The sequence below is a fragment of the Hippocampus guttulatus genome, chromosome 3 (assembly GCF_054856545.1).
Source record: "Hippocampus guttulatus isolate MCC_2025c chromosome 3, RoL_Hgut_1.0, whole genome shotgun sequence".
NCBI classification, from domain to species: domain Eukaryota; kingdom Metazoa; phylum Chordata; class Actinopteri; order Syngnathiformes; family Syngnathidae; genus Hippocampus; species Hippocampus guttulatus.
Window position 1 is genome coordinate 26,725,455 of NC_141263.1, and position 17,887 is coordinate 26,743,341.

The 17,887-nt window shown below is 44.7% G+C and overlaps 5 protein-coding genes across 7 annotated transcripts; 2 read left to right on the forward strand and 3 right to left on the reverse strand.

The window, feature by feature from the left end:
* Nucleotides 1-17: 17 nt before the first annotated feature.
* mrpl16 (mitochondrial ribosomal protein L16) lies at nucleotides 18-1,881 on the reverse strand. Of its 2 annotated transcripts, XM_086106625.1 has the most exons (6): nucleotides 1,749-1,881; nucleotides 1,597-1,684; nucleotides 1,182-1,253; nucleotides 913-1,061; nucleotides 535-828; nucleotides 18-446 (listed from the first exon to the last, which is right to left on the reverse strand). In XM_086106625.1, the coding sequence occupies exons 2-6, from the start codon at nucleotides 1,661-1,663 to the stop codon at nucleotides 255-257; spliced, it is 774 nt and encodes a 257-aa protein (XP_085962751.1). In that variant the 5' UTR covers nucleotides 1,664-1,684; nucleotides 1,749-1,881; the 3' UTR covers nucleotides 18-254. The 2 variants fall into 2 exon arrangements, with proteins under 2 accessions (XP_085962751.1, XP_085962750.1); XM_086106624.1 differs by having other exon boundaries at nucleotides 1,597-1,820.
* Nucleotides 1,882-2,337: 456 nt separating this feature from the next.
* Nucleotides 2,338-3,681, reverse strand: txnl4b (thioredoxin-like 4B). The gene is made up of 3 exons (XM_086106797.1): nucleotides 3,508-3,681; nucleotides 3,280-3,431; nucleotides 2,338-2,834 (listed from the first exon to the last, which is right to left on the reverse strand). The coding sequence occupies exons 1-3, from the start codon at nucleotides 3,637-3,639 to the stop codon at nucleotides 2,669-2,671; spliced, it is 450 nt and encodes a 149-aa protein (XP_085962923.1). The 5' UTR covers nucleotides 3,640-3,681; the 3' UTR covers nucleotides 2,338-2,668.
* A 250-nt stretch (nucleotides 3,682-3,931) lies between these two features.
* trmt10c (tRNA methyltransferase 10C, mitochondrial RNase P subunit) lies at nucleotides 3,932-5,856 on the forward strand. Its single transcript, XM_086107770.1, has one exon. It carries the CDS (start codon nucleotides 4,136-4,138, stop codon nucleotides 5,573-5,575), a length of 1,440 nt encoding a protein of 479 aa, XP_085963896.1. The 5' UTR covers nucleotides 3,932-4,135; the 3' UTR covers nucleotides 5,576-5,856.
* blzf1 (basic leucine zipper nuclear factor 1) lies at nucleotides 5,701-9,905 on the reverse strand. Its single transcript, XM_086107771.1, has 7 exons — nucleotides 9,740-9,905; nucleotides 9,475-9,571; nucleotides 8,429-8,883; nucleotides 8,145-8,344; nucleotides 7,815-7,943; nucleotides 6,726-6,951; nucleotides 5,701-6,631 (listed from the first exon to the last, which is right to left on the reverse strand). Exons 2-7 carry the CDS (start codon nucleotides 9,491-9,493, stop codon nucleotides 6,446-6,448), a joined length of 1,215 nt encoding a protein of 404 aa, XP_085963897.1. The 5' UTR covers nucleotides 9,494-9,571; nucleotides 9,740-9,905; the 3' UTR covers nucleotides 5,701-6,445.
* Nucleotides 9,906-10,157: 252 nt separating this feature from the next.
* On the forward strand, nucleotides 10,158-17,742 carry ercc5 (excision repair cross-complementation group 5). 2 transcript variants are annotated; one of them, XM_086107772.1, is made up of 15 exons: nucleotides 10,158-10,347; nucleotides 10,473-10,648; nucleotides 10,733-10,848; nucleotides 11,232-11,333; nucleotides 11,856-11,907; nucleotides 11,994-12,140; nucleotides 12,223-12,427; nucleotides 13,327-14,241; nucleotides 14,316-14,554; nucleotides 14,943-15,062; nucleotides 15,152-15,365; nucleotides 16,083-16,227; nucleotides 16,448-16,648; nucleotides 16,723-16,807; nucleotides 17,146-17,742. In XM_086107772.1, the coding sequence occupies exons 1-15, from the start codon at nucleotides 10,260-10,262 to the stop codon at nucleotides 17,638-17,640; spliced, it is 3,300 nt and encodes a 1,099-aa protein (XP_085963898.1). In that variant the 5' UTR covers nucleotides 10,158-10,259; the 3' UTR covers nucleotides 17,641-17,742. The 2 variants fall into 2 exon arrangements, with proteins under 2 accessions (XP_085963898.1, XP_085963899.1); XM_086107773.1 differs by lacking the exons at nucleotides 10,158-10,347; nucleotides 10,473-10,648; nucleotides 10,733-10,848; nucleotides 11,232-11,333 and adding an exon at nucleotides 11,725-11,747.
* Nucleotides 17,743-17,887: the final 145 nt, after the last annotated feature.

The following is a 17,887-nucleotide window of genomic DNA, read 5'->3' on the forward strand; positions in this document are numbered from 1 at the left end:
TGCGCTTGTGTATGTAATTGAGTCCAAATGTTTATTTCACCTCAACTGACTGATTTCTTATCATCAATAAAACCAAAGGAGTTTGACAGGATAGGAGGACAACGAGAATGAACACACGCACAAATGAAAATACATATTAATACAAAAAGGAGTTACATGTTTTTCAAAAAGCCAAAGTCTTTGGAAGTCGAGGTTCTTTTCACTGAAGCGAAGGACACACGTTGTCATCATTGGTCTCTGTCTTTGTGGATCTGTCATACCCTTCCTGGGTTGTAAAATTTTCCCGTGAAGCGTCCCTGATGTTTTAGGTCAAAGGGGCTGAGGACCTTCCTGATACCAAGCATGTTTCCTTGGACAATCTGCTTGAAGGTCCACAGGTTCTGGTTGTTCTCCTCCATATTGGACTGATTCTGATGAAAGGCTTCCAGGCTTTCTCGACTCATCACCTGTAGGAGGCACAGTATTGTAATAATTAATAGAGTGAACAGTTACAGCTCTCCTAGTCTGGTGAGTGTGCAACGTTTGTAGTCTCACATCTGCAGGGAAAGGAAGTTTCTTTGCCACTTCAGTCAAAATATGCTGCACTTCCGCGAACTCCACCTTTCCTCCCACTTCCACAATGAGGCGACCAAAACGGACCGGCGTCACATAGTGGTCGATGGCTCCCTTGCCACCACCCATGCGCTGCCCCAGCCCTTTGCGTGTGATTGGCTTGTAAGGGGCATTGATGCGCCAGCGAGCAAACGTAGTACGGGAATCCATCTTGCGGTTGATGGTGAGACGAATCATCTCCATGTGACCCCAGTGGAGGTAGCCTCCGCCCATTGCCTGAGCATCAGATGGGAGTTAAATGTTAATATAAATTATTTAATTTCAACCAGCGTACAAATATATCGTCCTGTATGACCTTACCACGATTGCATACTTTCCAGTTGTGAAGGTATTTGCTGCCCGAGCTGGGCCTTGAATGTCCCGTAGCTTCTTCATCTCCTTCTTGGCTTTTTTTAAATTGGGCACCTTGTTCATAAACTTCAGTTTGGGTTTGTCTGGCAACACCACATCTTTAATAAAACAAAAACAAAAGAACCGTCACAAAACGCACTGACACGTATTATAATGCGAGCAAGATTCTTCGGGGAAAACATGGATCGTGGTATGTGGGTTCTAAGAGGAATAGTTACCACTGTAGTCAGGTGGAATTTCAAATGTCTTCAGGCCAGCAGTTAGAACTCGTAAGTGATTGTGCAGAAAACCTGTAGAAACAGATATTGGCATGAGTTTCGCCACATGTAGCGCAAAACATAACCATCCTGTTAGGAAACCAAGAAAGCTGCAGGTGTGTATTCAATACAACTTAGGAATCACTTTGGCAATTTTAAAAACAAACATCTTGAAGTGTTGATTAATGCGCCATTACACAAGATGCTATTTTGAGTTGCTTTTTTTGGTGCACATTGTCATTACACGGCATGTGAAGACATTTAATATCGACCCCCAAAAAGAAAAAAAACTAAAAAGCAAAAATTATAAATTATCCCACTATGAAATTGGGACGGGTGAAATAAACGTAAAATGACACAAAAATTATTTCGTTACCGTTTTGGTGACCGTGGGCGCAGACGGCAGCCACGCCACCCACAGCAGCCTTGATGAGCGAGATCATCTTCTGAATCCTGACAGACGACTATAACAAAACACCACAACTCAGTGCCACCGTAGTAACATTTTGAGTGGCTTATTTTTATTACCGTATTCTACACTGCATCGCACAAGGTCGTGCGCAGACGCTGGTTGCATTCGTCACTTCCGCTCTCTTTCTCGTGTAGTTTTTGTGTTTTGCTAGCGCCACCTGTCGAGGAGGAGTGTGAAGAAAGCGCCAAAGTACGCTTGTGGATGGGCCCAGAGCAGCAAATCCCTCCCCGCCCCCCAACACACGCACACACACAATTTAGTGATGTTCCTCATGTACTTTATGACTTTTTGTACTCATGTACTGTACTTTCTTACTTTTCTACCAAAATTTAAAAGTAGTTTTTTTTTTGGCCAAATTCTCTGTTTACACGTGATTCTTTTATTTGCATAATGCTGCGCATTGGCCAATTGACCTGCGAATGAGAATTTCTGTTGTTTGGATTTCACAGAATAAATTACATAAAATGTAACTTGCTTTAGTTACATTTTATGTTTCACCGGACAGTGTCTTTGTCGAACATTATAAGTTAGACAAATGCAATGAGTAATTTTACCATACAGAGCCACAATATACTACTAAATCCATAAATTCCATTGGTAAATTTCTCGCTAGTTGTCCCTATCCCGCAACACACTAAGATAGACTTATTGACAGGAAAAAACTTTATTGTAAAATGATAACATTTGTATGAATGCACGTTTCACACAAAACCTCACTGTTTTCCATAGGAAACATCACAACACTGAATATGATCAAAACATACATATATAGTGCAGTATAAAGTTTCAGACATGCCCCCGCATCAGTTTGATTGGCGGTGCTTCTAAAATATAAGTTTCCTCGTTTCCTATTCAAAAAAAGAATCAATACATAGGTCTCGCTCAAGCTATAACAATTACCACCAGCACCTTTTAGGTAAGAGCGAAAACGTAATGGTGGTTGACAAGTCTTACACAGAGTAGCTAGCTGTTGATTTCAAATCCCATGGTACAAGAGGTCATATTTGGGAATATTTTTGGCGTCGATGGGACTCTGGACAATCATTTTCCCCCGCATGGCTCCTCTGTATATGACCTCAATAAGATCCATGAAATCCTGTTTGGTTTTGAAGCTGCCAACAAACTTGGTGTGATCTGGTGAGCTGAAGGGAAGCACAAACATCTTTTTTTCTGGTTCTTTTTTTTATAGTATGTGACTTCTTGTTATCTGTACTTCTCTTGGCTTCAGTACTGATGTAAACTCATCAGGCTTTGTTGTGTAAGCCATACTGTTATTAGAATCCATAACATAACATATGAATCAAACCATATGTTTATTATTATGTTAACTGTTAAGCACTTTGATATAGCTGCTGCTGTTGCGAAAGCGCTATACTGTATAAATCAGGATGCTCTGTATTGTATTATTGTGAGAGTACACTCTGGTTTGTGGAGCATGATGACGGATGGCCAGTTGGATAGTTACTTGAATGAATTAGTGAAATGAAATGCATGTATGCACACCTTTAATCTGGGTGTCAGTTTTACATACTTGCACCAAGCTTCGTGGGCACAATGTTTATTTAACATTTGACAAAATTGTCTCACCCATAGTCGACCTTCATGTGCTGTCCATTGAAAAAGAACACAGTTGATGGGATGTAGCTGATATCAAAATAACTGGTGTAAACGGGGGCTTTATCCACATCGACTATGTAGATAGAGGCCATGTTACTCAGGTCATGTGCCGTTTTTGACAGCTACAAAAGAACACAATCAGCGATTAGTCGTCAGGCAAGAAATAGTTAACAACCAAGATAATAGAGCATTATTTACAATTTCGTCGAGCTGGAGACAAACTGAGTCTTCATCCCTCCCAAATCTCAAAACAACCACCTTTTCTGCTACTGTCTTGATCACGTCGTCTATATCTTTCTTGCAGACCAATTTTGGCAAAAATAAGCTCATTTTCAGAATCGGCAAAAGTGCTTTCTACCCTGAGGAAGTCGTCACGGGTGTAACACTGGTAGTGTACCGGTGGGAAAATATATTGCCTTATCTTGTCCTGTCGAAAAATAGCTATCTTTTTCGAAAATGTATTACATGTAACAGAAAGTACAGAAATTGACATTTGTATATATATTATTTTATTTAAGTAATGCAAATTTAAACAAAACATTTTATTCAAGCGGCGCAAAATTCAACAAAACATCACGCTTCGCCATTTCAGTACGACATCTAAAAACGTTACACTGCAAAAACAACGTGACCTCCACACCATTACCGAGCGGATCCTGCAAAATAATCAATCAACCCATTGACTGTCATGGCAATAGCGCAATGGGATTTTGTACTTTAATGATCTGTGAAGCATCCCAACTCGTGAAAATAAGGTTTGCTGCATGTGTCGCTGTTCTGGTTGCCGCTGCCAGCTCTACATCCGCATTATACCGACAGCTTTGAAATGTTACGACGACTCTTCACTCGGCGGCATTCAAATGAACTATGGGAAGTTGGCAGGTTTGCGTTATACCGTGTCAACAAAACGCAAGCGATCGGGGCTTCGCCAGTCCATTCTCCCTGTCTCCCCAGTCGCCTCATAAGCACTGGGAGTCCACAGAAAAAGGAGACTGTCGATTTAGACAAATGGAAATCCGTCATGAAATCCCAATCACCATCCGCTGAGCAAAATGATGCTGAGGATGATGAAACACGTGACGAGGATGAAGTCCCACAAGGGAGTTCAAGTTTGGAGGCAGCTGGGGAGCTGGTTGCAATGTGGCGGCTGGCTGGTAAACTGGTACCTCAAGAAATCTCTGATGAGGAGTTAAAGATCTTTGCAGAGCTCACCACTAAGTCAGCTCGAAAAAAGTACCTCAAGTATCTGGCATTGAGGGAAATCCATAAGAGAGCACGCAAGGACAAGCAGCAGCTGAAGAAAGCGGAGAGGGAAGCATCGCTCGAGCAGAAGAGAGATCAAAACACAGATGGGGATCAGAAAGAAGTGAGAAATACTTTTCTACTCCAGTTCTGGGATCGCAACATGGACCGACTGCTGGCCTGGAGGAGCATCCAGGCCATGTTGTTTGACCAGCCTTTGGTCCTTGACATGAGCTACGAGTCCAATATGTCCAGACGGGACATTGAAAACACAGTGTCCCAACTGATGGAGGTGGAAGGATGGAACAGACGTGCCAAGGAGCCTTACCATCTCCATTTTTGTAACCTACAACCAGATGGAGCCTACATGAAGGAGTTCCTCAAGCGCTATGGAGCTGAAACCTGGAACCGTCTGCTCATCACCAACACAGAGGCTCACGCTGTTGACGTGTTTCCTCACGATCGCCTTGTTTACCTCACTGCGGACTCCCCCAATGTTCTCCGCACCTTCGACCACTCCAAAGTCTACATCATCGGCGCTATTGTGGACCGGTCGATTCTTTCCGGTTTGTCACTGGCCAACGCCAAGCGTCTGAAATTGGCCACAGCCCGTTTACCGCTGGACGAGTTCCTCCACTGGGAGATGGGGGCCAAAAACCTGACCCTGGACCAGATGATACGCATCATGTTGAGCATGAAAGAAACAGGGAACTGGCAGGAGGCGCTGCAATTTGTGCCCAAGAGGAAGCATGTTGGCTTTAACCAGAACCAGCAACAAATCACCAGTCATGGACCAGGAGAGAATGGGGACAGGTCTTCAAAACACATGGGTCCGAAAAGTAAAAAGACACTCAGAAGTGGGGATCAAAGTGCATTCAAGTACAAAGGAGAGTTTGGCTTCACTGGGATGACCCGAGTGCCTGTCGCATCTCGACCAGCTCCAACTAGAGTGCGGACATCTCTTAAGAGTAGCATGGAAGGAAGACGTGATAGAAAAAGCAGGACGTGGTGGGATGATGATTGACGACGTGACAAAAACGACACATTGTACCCATCTGCATTTGCGAGAATTAAATAATGAAATACTGTCGTTGTGGGATATTGTTGTTTTGCTACAAATATTTACCCAAAAGACATTTTGAACAGTAGAACCTGTTTTTATCTTTTATTAAATTAGCAAAAAATGTGACACAACATTGTCCTGCATATTGAAAGAAAAATAAACACACTTATGAATTACAATAAAAAGTTATGGCCCCACCAAAAAATAAGAATAAAGAAAATCAAAATACAAGTTCAACTTTCCTCTGCGTGTCAACTCAAGTTTTCTGTAACAGCTTCAAAAATATACCTGCATTTTTTCATCACTTCCCAACATGCAAAAAGATTAACCCCCAAGACATGACCATAGTACAACATTGAAATACAGCAGTTTGAACCGGCTTGTGGTCGCTCTGAAATGCTTGACTATTATAAATAATGTTATTCTAAAATCAGGAATTGGCATGTGAAGACTCATCTTTGGAAAAAAAAAATCACATCAAAAAGCACCAAATTCTCCTATAAGAACATGAGAGACGGCGATAGCCATCAATTGCGAGAAATTCCTGCAAAATTCAGTACAAAAAAAAATGTGTAACACTGGCACAGAACAATAACTTCTAAACATTTGCTGGGGACTGAAAACGGTGACTTTTAGATTCCCTGAAGGGGGGAAAGGCTCATTTCTGTGGACAGCATTTGTTTGAAACCATTTAAAATAAACCTGCTAACTGCTTTGCAAATCATTTGCTAAAAACTTCAAGCTCCCTGGTTGGAAAAAGATGGCGCGGCCCAACGTCTGATACCATGGCGATGACTCGCTGACGTGATTGGTTGCGATGGTGACGCCGGTCTAGAGCACGAGGATGTCTCCGCGGCAGCGTTCACAACAGTTAAAAGTGATGTTCTCGTAGCGAGTGTACGGGTGAAACCTGCCAATGCTCTTCTTACTGCTCAGAAAGTTTGAGGCGGGTGAGTCACTGAGCGGAGACTCTGCCTTGTTTCGCCCGCAGGAATTGGGGTCCAAAATCTTCAGCACCTACAACACGCATCAGCAAACCACGGGAGTTCATGAGTAATGCTGGCATTCCAATCTAGTAGAATTTGATCCGAAAATAGGAGAAAATGTGCACCTTCTCGGCCATCTTCTCTGCTGGGGTGCTGCACGGCTGATCGGCCGTCGCGGCGCTGCTGCTTTTGACCACACCGCCGCGGGTATTGCCCAACAGGTGAGCGTTGATGGCGTCCGCTAGTTTGTGATTGGCCGCCGCCACCTCTCCTGTGCTGAGCGGCTGTGCGCTGGGGTAGTACGTCTGCCGCCTGCCCCACTGCAGAGACACCAGGAGCTGCTCCAGAGACCTGACGACGACGACAGCAAAGGCGGATGGGCAGAACCACACGACCGCATTAAACTCCCTGAAGAGACACTTAGACGAGCTGCTTAGGTACAGGGTGACCCAAAAAGATGCGTACCCATATTTTATTCGATAAAAAATCAATTTTTTAACGAATGTCTTTTCTGTTGCAGGACGTGAAAGGTGAACCTATGGATGATCGTTTTTAGCTATAGTTGCCCCAAAAATGTCTTGGACAAATCAGCAGAAGATATTCTCCCTGGAGATCTATTTTGCAACAAAATCATACCAGAGTGTACAGATTCAGTTTCGAAAACGTTTCCATTGTCGCAACTTTCCACCAAAATCAACGATTGTTAGTTGGGTTACGAAGTTCAGAGAGCATGGGACTGTAGTGAACTTATGTTCTAAAGCCACAGGGGGAACTTATTCAGGCAGTGTGTAAAAGTGATTGACAACTTTGTCAGACGAGTACAGGTTTGCTTGCAACGGAATGGTGGACATTTGGAACACATCTTGGGAAAGCCATAAATTGACTAAAAATTGACAGAAATAGCTGAAACTCTGGTGAATGGTCTTCCATAAACTGAATAATGTGTGGTTGTAATTTGAAATAAATAGCTTTTTAATCAAACTCACAATTGAAATTTTCATGGGTACGCATCTTTTTGGGTCACCCTGTAACATGAAATGACAACTGCACTTGAAAAATTTCAACTGTCCGGTTAAGCAGGCATGAGCATTTCTTCAAAGAGGTGGGGGAGAGGACTGCGACATCAATATTAAAATAATGCGCCTGTGCATAGCATAAACCATGGAAATCATTTTGAGCCATGGGCCCCCCCCCCCCCCCCCTGTAGATGTCACCTGTGTGTGAGCGCCATTTCCCTCGAGAACTCGACTCTCTCCAACAACAGGTCCTGAATGGCGCCCTGCGCCTCTCGGGTCTGACGCTGTAGAGCTGTTCTGGCATTTGTCAGCTCCTCTGCCATCACTCTGGAGATACAACGACGCAGGTTCAAAGTGGCAAATTTCTCATGGTGAAGCTCACTTTTGAGTGGCGCACAGGTAAAATACTTCATGTCGCCAAACAGGATAACACTTGCATTGGATCGTGGATTGTCTACGTGAATAAGTAACGGTGTCACTGGTGGCAATTTAAAAAGGACCAAAGTACCGCTTTTGTGTCTATCATACCTGCTCGCCAGGAACTTGCTCCTCCAGACGTCACACTGGATGCTCATGCGCTCCAGCTGCTCCGCCGTGTGAGACAGACTCCGACCCAAAGCCTCATTCTCCAGAATCAGCTGATTCTTCTCGCGGGCCAGACGCTCAAATTGGTATTGCAGGTCATCACCCATGGATGCCACCAGCAGTTTCTTGAGCTCACGGTTCACCTAGTCATACGTCATGAAATAATGGCACTTAGACCGCATGCCTAAAACCATGTGGAACATGTATCCGCTTGATGTGGGTCTTGCCTCTGTCTGCACACGCAGTTGATTGGAGAGGCCTTCCTTGTCCTGTAGAAGCCTGCGTTCAGAGTTCTGAAGCTTCTCCAGTTGTCCTCTCCAATCATCCACCGATGGCTGTGGGGAAGAACTTCGCTCTTCCACCTGTTGCCCGGCATCTACTTTCGCCTCGGCTAGGCGGCTGCTTCTACTTATGGCAGCACGAGGGACGACAATCCTTATGGCCTCGACCTCCGTGCACATCTCCCGACTCACCTTGCCCAAGTGGAGCACCCCAAGGGGTTGCGGGCCAACAGGGAGAGGAGGACTGGTCGATTTGGGGCAGTGTTTGGGGCTTTCTGCCTTGCTGTAGGGAGTGGCAGATAGACCTGGTGACAGTGTATCTGTGCTGACCTCCAGGTTGGAGGGCGTTTTCTCAGTTTCCATGCCATCGCCAGCAACTCTTACTGGGACACGGGCCGCATCTGGAAGATGGGTTTGGAAGACAGGCCCCCAATTAAAGAAATGCAATTGTTTCTGCAAAGATTATAATTGAGTAACTTCTACTCTGCTGGATATGCAAACATGATTTTTCTAAAGCGTTATAGGTAAAGCCGCCATAACTGTGTAACAATGGTGGGGTGAATGATGGTTTGGATAGGAAGGGGTGATTATTTTTTCGCTGGTTAAAAATGAGTTTTCCAACTTTGTGATCATTCCGAATGAATAATTAAGTCATGCCATTCATTTTTTTTAACTGTCAGAATTATTACTCAGCTTGTGAAATCGTCCACTTCCTTGCAGTGTCTTGTCTGTATAATTCAGTCCACACTTGGGGAGCATATGAGGGCTCAAGGTCTCAGCTGCATTTCTTTTCTTAAAACTGATCGCGGGGCATTGTGTTGTTCTGAATTTGAAACTCATTTCCTCCACTTTTTGAAGCCTTTAAAATGTCATTTAATCAATTGTATTTCACTTTTTCAAGCTGTGTTCAGTAACATTGGTCCTGATGATAAAACAAAACATTTGATTTGATTTTTCGTCACGTACCTATCGGGTGTGTGAGTGCTACATACCCCTAACAGCAGTAGACATGATGTTTGTGGTCGGCTACTTCGCTGACGGCGAGGCAAAAAACACAGTATCCACGTCCAGTGTGTTTTAGGAATTATTCTGAAATGAAAAAGGGAAAATGGTGCTCCCACTAACAATTATTCTGACACGCGTGATTTTAGTTTATATGGGAGTCAACAGTCACGTTTATCATCTGATAAGGTAATCAGATGAAGACGGCTGCTTCCCGACGTGGCTAATTTTGCGGCTAGCAAATTGACGACTTACTTTGGAGGAAGTACGAGCCAAAAACGACCGGTTTCGCCAATAACACCCAAATGATTATTTCAATGGTTGTATCAGTTATTATCTATCATGTTCAGATCATATTTGAGACAACAAAACACTTCACAACGGTCCTCCGGTTTACAGCTGTTGATTACGTTACCGGATACAGTTGGCAATCGTATGGAAATTACCCTGAGCGAAGTCTCTGAGGCTAGATTTTTTTTCCACCCTCCCACAACAAAAACAAAAATCCACAGCTCGTTTCGGCTTTGATATTGCTTAAGTTTTTAAAATCATTATGTACAACTATTTAACTACAAAGTCTCTAAGTTTATATCAAGAAAACATTAGTTTGTTATAGCCTGACAAGTACAAACCAGGGCAAAATAATGGTGGGCGACACTTGGACGGAAGGTTCTTGAAGCTGGTTCCTGGGCGGACGGAATCGTTGTTCCCACGAAGAGACAACATTTACTGGTCTGGTTGGCTATAAACTTATGATGTTGTTATAAATTGGGCCATGGGAGTGCATGGACTTTGGAGGCTGCTGGAGAGCACAGGGAAACCCATTAATCCAGAGACTCTGGAGGGTAAAATTCTTGCTGTTGGTATCCAAACTTGAGGGTTCTAATCGACTGTCACCGTCTCATCATTTCACCCTTCTCTCTCCCAGTTGGTTTTGTCCTTATTAACTCTGCTCTCTCAAGCATGAACCTTAACTTGGCAACAATAGATATCAGTATTTGGCTCAATCAGGCCGTGAAAGGTGTCCGAGACCGTGATGGCAACAGTGTCCAGAACGCCCACCTTCTCACGCTCTTCCACCGCATCTGCAAGTTGCTGTTTTTCCGCATCAGGCCAGTGTTTGTCTTTGATGGCGATGCTCCACTGCTGAAGAAACAAACTCTGGTCGGTCCAACACATTGGATTATTGACTAATGGACGCTGTTGCACACTTTACATTTTTTTTTTCTATTGTGGATATTTCCTTAGGCCTTGAGGAGGCAGAGGAAGGAAGAGTTGAGTCAAGAGTCCAAAAGGACTAATGAAAAACTCCTCAAGACATTCCTGAAGAGGCAAGCAATCAAAGCTGTGCTTGGAGGTGACAGGTAACCATCACAGACGGGTCTTTTTCACAAAGTATATCAAGACCGAACAGCTGAACGACCTCATTCACTGCCATTATAATCCACAGTAAAAAAAAGAGAAAAAAAATAAAGGTAGATCGCATCTAAATGCAGCCGTTTCTCATGGTGGAGTCACAATCTGTGCTGATCTCAAATCTAGATCTGGGGCATTAATGTAATCTACTGGTGGTTGTGCATCATCAGTAAAGCTGTTTCCAACTTTCAAAAGTACAGCGGAGCAGCATCCGACGCCCCCCACCCCCCCACTAATTTCCATTGGAAAAAACGCATTCTACAAGTATACTAGTGAATGGCAGCGAATGAGTTTAAATATACGAGTGCTGAAAACGTTTTTTTCTCTTCAGTAAGGATCCTCTACCCAGCCTATCCAGTGTGAAGAGAAATGAGGTGGATGAGATGTATATTCTGCCAGCCCTGCCACAGGCGGAGGAGGAGCAGAAGAGCAGGTCAGACGCCCAAAAGGGTGTCCTGTTATTTAGTTTCAGAAATTTCTCAGAGCTAATATAATCCACAGGTAATACACTGTACTATCAACTTTGAATATCAGTCATTTGAGGGAGTGCTTTTAACCCCCACGTACTCCCCATTCAGCACCCGCGGATTTGCACATTTGCAGATTTTGTTTTCCATCTCTTAAAATATACTTCTGTTTGTCATTTTTTCCCGGATTTTTTTTCTTCACATTCCCCCCCCCCCCATCTATCGTGGAAAACACTGAATGCTCATCAGTGTTTTCTGAAGATTTTTTGGGTTTGTTGTTAAAAAATATTAAAAAAAACCAAAAGTTAAATAATCCTCAAATGAATACAAATTTTTGCTCTACGCAGGCTGGCCCGGTCCATATTCTGGAATAAGTAAATGTATGTACATGTGTCAATCTATGTGTCTCTCTCTCTCTCTCTCTCTCTATATATATATATATATATATGAAATAAGCTGTTCTTGAAACCCAGTTTTTCTTGTCACAGTTCTGAGGAGGACGAGAAAGAGTCTGAGGATGGGGCTGATGATATTTATCAGGTAAAAAAAAAAAAGTACATTTCCTGTGCACCTGTGTTTATGTTGGTGCTATCGAGTTGAGTAGTATCCACCATATCCCCCCCCAGGGGGAGGAAGTTTATGCGGATCCCAACTCTGTTGACATCAACTCAGAGGAGTTTGCCTGCCTACCACTCGAAATGAAGCATGAGATCCTAAAAGACATGAAAGAGTTTTCGAAAAGGCGCCGGACCCTGTACCGCAAACCCCCCGAGGTACCTCAGTCATTCATACCCGTCATGTCCACACAGCTACAAAGACACGCACGCAGCTCCTAACTTCCAACTTCACTCCAAGCTCTCCACAGACTTTTCCCAGTACCAGTTGTCCGGCTTGCTACACAGGAACAAGCTGAATCAACGTCTGGAGGGAGTGGAAAAAGAGATGAACCAGCGCAGTGCCGGCAGCGCACCGCAGCTCTCCGAAGGGGACCGGCGGAGTCATGACGTTGAGTCACGTCGACTTGTTTCAGAAGACAACTCTCACTACATCCTCATTAAAGGCGAGTTCATCAATCATTCAGGAGCGGCAAGGACTTGCAAACGTTTGTGCATTACAAATTGGAGGGTTTTTCTTTTTGTTTTTTTTTAACACTAGACATCCTTTATAGATGACAGTAAGGTACACCACCATTCATCCAGATCCAGTATCATACCTTTTGTCTGAGAAAAAATAAATAAACCTTCACGACTATTACAATGCTTCGTTTATTAAAAACAAATGCGGTTGTAATATATCATGTGACAAATTACCTTCCATCCATCCATTTTCTGCATCACTTGTCCTCATGAGAGTCACGGGTAACAAACGGAATAGCATGACTGTATTATTGTACTGTGTAACTAAAGGCAATATTTTTTGATACAGTGTGTTGCTTTGACCACTGTATTTTAATACAGGAAGGGATGGGCAAGTATCAGGTACACATCGGGGAATCATCAGCTATGTCTGAAAAAAAGGTTTTTGTTGACAATTTCTTGTTATTGTTTGAAAAGAAAATTGTATTGATCAAAAGTACTCGACATATTGGGACCGGTGTGTACCCAGAGTGAGTACTCGTACTGGTATCGAACATCCCTATTCTTTAGCCAATGTCAGTATTTTTGTTGTCATGACAACTACCCGGTAATACAAAAAGGCTAACTGAACAAAGCAAAACAAATGTTAACTGTGATCTATACATTTCTCTGTTAGTCATTTAAATTTAGAAAGTGGATTGTAATGTTGTCTTGCCAGTCAGTCAAACCCAGCAATTCATTTACCCAAGTGAAGGCTGCCGAAATTTTAATCTAATCCTAAAAGATGCGCTTCTCTTACTTGTATTCGATTTCATGAGAAAATTTGCACTTCTTATCAGTCGTATCCAAATATAACAAGTGTGGTTTGTTTGTTGCTCTACAGGCTCAACCAAAAGTAAAAATCCTTCAGCGAGCCAACCGGCCCGCGCACCCTGGACCGGGAACGCCCTAGCAGGCTTTATCAAGAGAGCCGTGGACAAACCGGAGCCCCTGTGGCGTCCGGTGTCCGAGGAAGAAGATAAAAAGCAAGTTTCCCGTTCAGAAGACTGTCAAGCATCTGGAGCGAAACTCGATTCGCCGCCTTCGCCTCGTACAATGAAGGCTATCCAGGCCGCCATGAGTGACGGCTCAGATGTGGAGACTTTGAAGCGGGAAGAGGGCGATGGCAGTGTCTCTCCACGTACTCTGATCGCCATCCAACGAGCCCTGGCTGACGAGGAGGAGGAGGAGGAAGAGGATGGAGTGAAGCGCAGGCCTCCAAGCATCAGCTCTGCCACCAAGTTGCAAATAGTCATCAGTAGTTCAGAGGAGGAGACGGAACCTGATGCTGTCAAAGACAAAAATAATTTTGAGGGCGACGCCATAGGAAAAAGTGCAGCCGACGATATTTTGGAGAACGGTTCGGATTCGATGGACAAAGTCGTCGGGCAGACGAATGAAGCATTTCACGTGGGAGAAGCTCTTCGTGAGCTCAAGGGAGGATCTGGCAGGCAAGCCGCCGGGGAGGAGACGAGCGAGGCGAACAAGGACGAGGAAATGCTCAACGCTCAACCGCTTGACGCAAAGACGGCAAGTCGCAGTCCGAGAAAGCCCGATGAGAGAGGCGACTCGGAGCAGGGATGGATGTTGGAGAAGGAACAAGGCGCCCATCCTGAGGCGGCCGCTCGGGCGTCCGAGCGGCCGCACGGAAAGCCCCCAAGTCGCCTTGAGCTGGCTGAGCAGATCGATCGTGAAGCCGGCGCTCGGCAGATGAGCCTTGAGGCTCGGCCCGAAAGCATCGATGAGAGTCAATCGGATGGTAACAGTCAAAGCAAATCAAACCATCGTCGTCAAAAGTGTTCATTAAAATAAATAATAATTTGCCCCCCCCAGAGAGCTTCGTTGAAGTATCAGAAGAGGAATGCGAGGAGGATTCAGAAGCGGTCCATGAGGATGAGACCATGCAAGCAGAAAGCCAGTCCAGTGGCGCCGGCATCCCAGAAGAGTCTTTGAAGTCAAACGAAGAGCGAGACGAAACGACGCCGACTGACGAGGAGCAAGAGTTGGACGAGGGAGAAGAGAAAGCGTCCCGCTCAGCTCCTGCAGTCCATGAATGGGAAGATTTTGATGTGGTGAGCGTCTGCGCTGTCCGCCATGCTCATTTTTAAAAGACCCGTTTAAGGTCAGACCAGAAGAATAGCTGATCAACTGGAAACGTTGTGAAAATGAGCAATCCTTGCTTCAGTAGGTATCGGATTTGTGTTTTCTTTCTTTTTTTGGGGTGTGGGGGGGCATAATTTGTATTTGGATCACATCCAAATGTTTGTTTATAACAGGACTTTAGACACTGACTTGTACTCTGACCATGACATTTTTTTATATTATTTGAACCACATTGTTATGCTGAATGACTTTTATGAAGATTTTCGCAGTGTTTTTTGTTTTGTTGTTGCTTTTTTGCGTAGAACTGCGTTTCGACACTCTTGACGACCCATTTATAGTGTTGCTGTTGTGGTGCAGGATGAGCTGCAGTCCTTAGAGAGTTCCCTGCTGGTGGAGCAGCGCAATCTGAAAGAGCAGAAGCAGCAGCAGGAGCGGATGGCCAACACCGTCACAGGGCAGATGTACTTGGAGAGCCAGGCGAGTTCACACCGAAGCAGATTTTTTACAAAAACGCGCACAGTCAAAATCACCCTTGGAAATGCAACGCATTGTTCTCGTGGCTCCAGGAGCTCCTCCGACTGTTCGGCATTCCGTTTCTGGTGGCGCCGATGGAAGCCGAGGCGCAATGCGCCGCACTCGACCGAGCCGACCAGACCAACGGGACGATTACCGACGACTCGGACGTTTGGCTCTTTGGAGGGCGACATGTTTACAAAAACTTCTTCAGCCAAAATAAATATGTGGAGCACTACCAGTACAGTGACCTGCAGAACCAATTGGGTCAGTGGACTCTCCATCTTGTCTATGTGTCGCTCTATTTGCCCATTTTGAACATCGTCAGATCCCCAAAACCCGTTTTCTTTTATTTGAACATGGACCCATCTCAGAAAAGGTTGGAAGCACTGTTGTCTACCCTACCCACGTATTGTATAAGATAAGATATCCTTTATTTGTCCCGCAATGGGGAAATTACAATCAGAATTCAGAAAGGAAAAACGCTGGGTAGGGATAGTTGTTCCACTTGAGCTACCACGACATAAAGTTGTATTCAATTCAATTCAATAAATATAATTCATCCTAAACACAGAAGAGTTGATGAAAAGTGAGCTATTCCCTCAGTTCTTATGGAAACACCGATCACAAATGTTTTCATACAACTTTCGGATGGAATCTAATGCAAGAAGTATTTATTTCCAGATGTACTCGATACGCCCCATCTCAAATTCAGTTTTTGTCAGTGTTACTCTGACAACTATGAGGCGTGCGTAGGTATGAAGCAAATCAAGATTGCGTTGGCAGGGGCAACGAGGCCGCATCCAACCGCTAATCGCATCTGTTTACGTCTCATCGATCAGCAACAGGTGTTGATGTTCTTGGCGTGATAGCTGTTTAGCTACCGAGCTAGCTACCTAGCGAGCTAACTAGCTAGCTATCAAGCTAGCTCTCTCTCTCTCTCTCTCTCTTCATCCGTCTCCCTCTTTCTGTCCTCCAACACAGGTTTGGACAGGACCAAACTGATCAACCTGGCTTACCTGCTCGGAAGTGATTACACCGAAGGGGTGCCCGGGGTCGGATATGTGACTGGCATGGAAATCCTGAATGAATTCCCCGGACATGGGCTGGAGCCACTAACACAGTTCAGGTGTCTTTCACCTCCCTGGAAGGAGATTGAGTGAAAGCAGTTTTACGTCCAGTATTGGACAAAGCTATCGCTCTACCTCACCATCACAGTCTCTGGACATTAGTTTACAAAGCTTGAAAGATTTTCGACTCGGGTCGACTAAAAACTGTCCAGTCCACTCCAATTGACAGGACAACACGAATGAATATGGGGGGAAAAAACGGTTATTGTGTCTTCGCAGGGCATGGTGGTCAGAGGCTCAAGAGAAAAAGCGTTTGACTGCTGATCCTCGGCACACAAAAGTGAAAAAAAAGCTGAGGGAGCTCAAACTTCAGTCCGGATTCCCAAACGCGGCCGTGGCTCAGGCTTACCTGCAGCCCGCCGTGGACGAGTCAGACGCCTCGTTCAGCTGGGGACGCCCTCAGCTGGAGATGATCAAAGAATATCCTTCCACTTGATCCCATTCGTGTCAAAGAGCGTCACGCGGGTGCCCGTTTTCCTTAACCGGCACTTTACATTCTGTCAAAGTCGCTTCGGTTGGCCCAGTAGAAAAACAACAGAGACCCTTCAGCCTGTGATCAAGCAACTTAACACACAACAGGTAACTTTCACACAAATCACAATTTCTTTTTTCTTTTTCTGGCATACGATTGTTTGACCGATTCGTAGACTCGACTGTCTTTCTGGCAGCCCCCGTTCCCACTGTCGACGCTCACCCCAACTTACTGAAAAGGACCCACCTAATACTTCACTAAATATTTGTATCCCACCAAGGATTGTTGAATTTATAGTCCATCCTTCTCTGGATGCCGCAGAAATGTGTCATATTCATTCACGGGTCTCGTAAATGTTATTTGGATCTATGAAGGGACTTTCTTTTGTTTTATAAGTGATTGGATGTCAGGCGCTCCGTAAAATTGATGCTGTTTTGTTGTGTAGACTCAGACGCGGATTGACGCATTCTTCCGCATGGAGCAACAGGAGAAGCAGGCCATCCGAAGTCAACGTCTCCGCCGCGCCATCACCTGCATGAAAAGGAAAGAGGACGTGGAGCCGGACGAGGAAATCGCGTCACCGACCAAATCCAAGAAAGGGAAGACGATAGAACAGGGCCGGAAGAAAGATGAAAATAGAAAAGTGAGAGAACGGGACGGGCCTGTGGCCGGAGGCGGGTTTTTGGGTTCGGAGGGAATCGGAGAAACTCCGATTCCGTCTTTCGATGATGTGAGCCGCGCTAGCCAGGAGGCACACTTGACAAAGGCCTCCAAGAATGTCCCACAGCACACAAGACCGAGCAGCCGCAGCAGCAGCAGCTCTGCTGAGGACAGCGAAGGTCCTGGTCAAGTTGCTATGGTTACTGCTCAGTCTGTGTTCAAGGGAAGCATGAGAGGTCGCCGTCCTAAAAGCAGGAGAGGACGAGGAAAGAAAACCTGAAAATGATTTCTTTCACGACTAGCAATGTATCCTAAAACACTTTTTAGAACGTTATAATTCATTGTTTCATATTCAGCAGAATAAAATGCATTTCCCCTCAAACTATTCTGAAGTCTCTTTTTCTATGCCAAGATTTCTGCATTGAAATATGCGCAACATTCAAACGATCAAGTCACTTGGGAAGGTTGAGGGACGGTGTGCCCAAACCGACGAGTACGCTACAAATTTACATATCGAATAGTTTGGT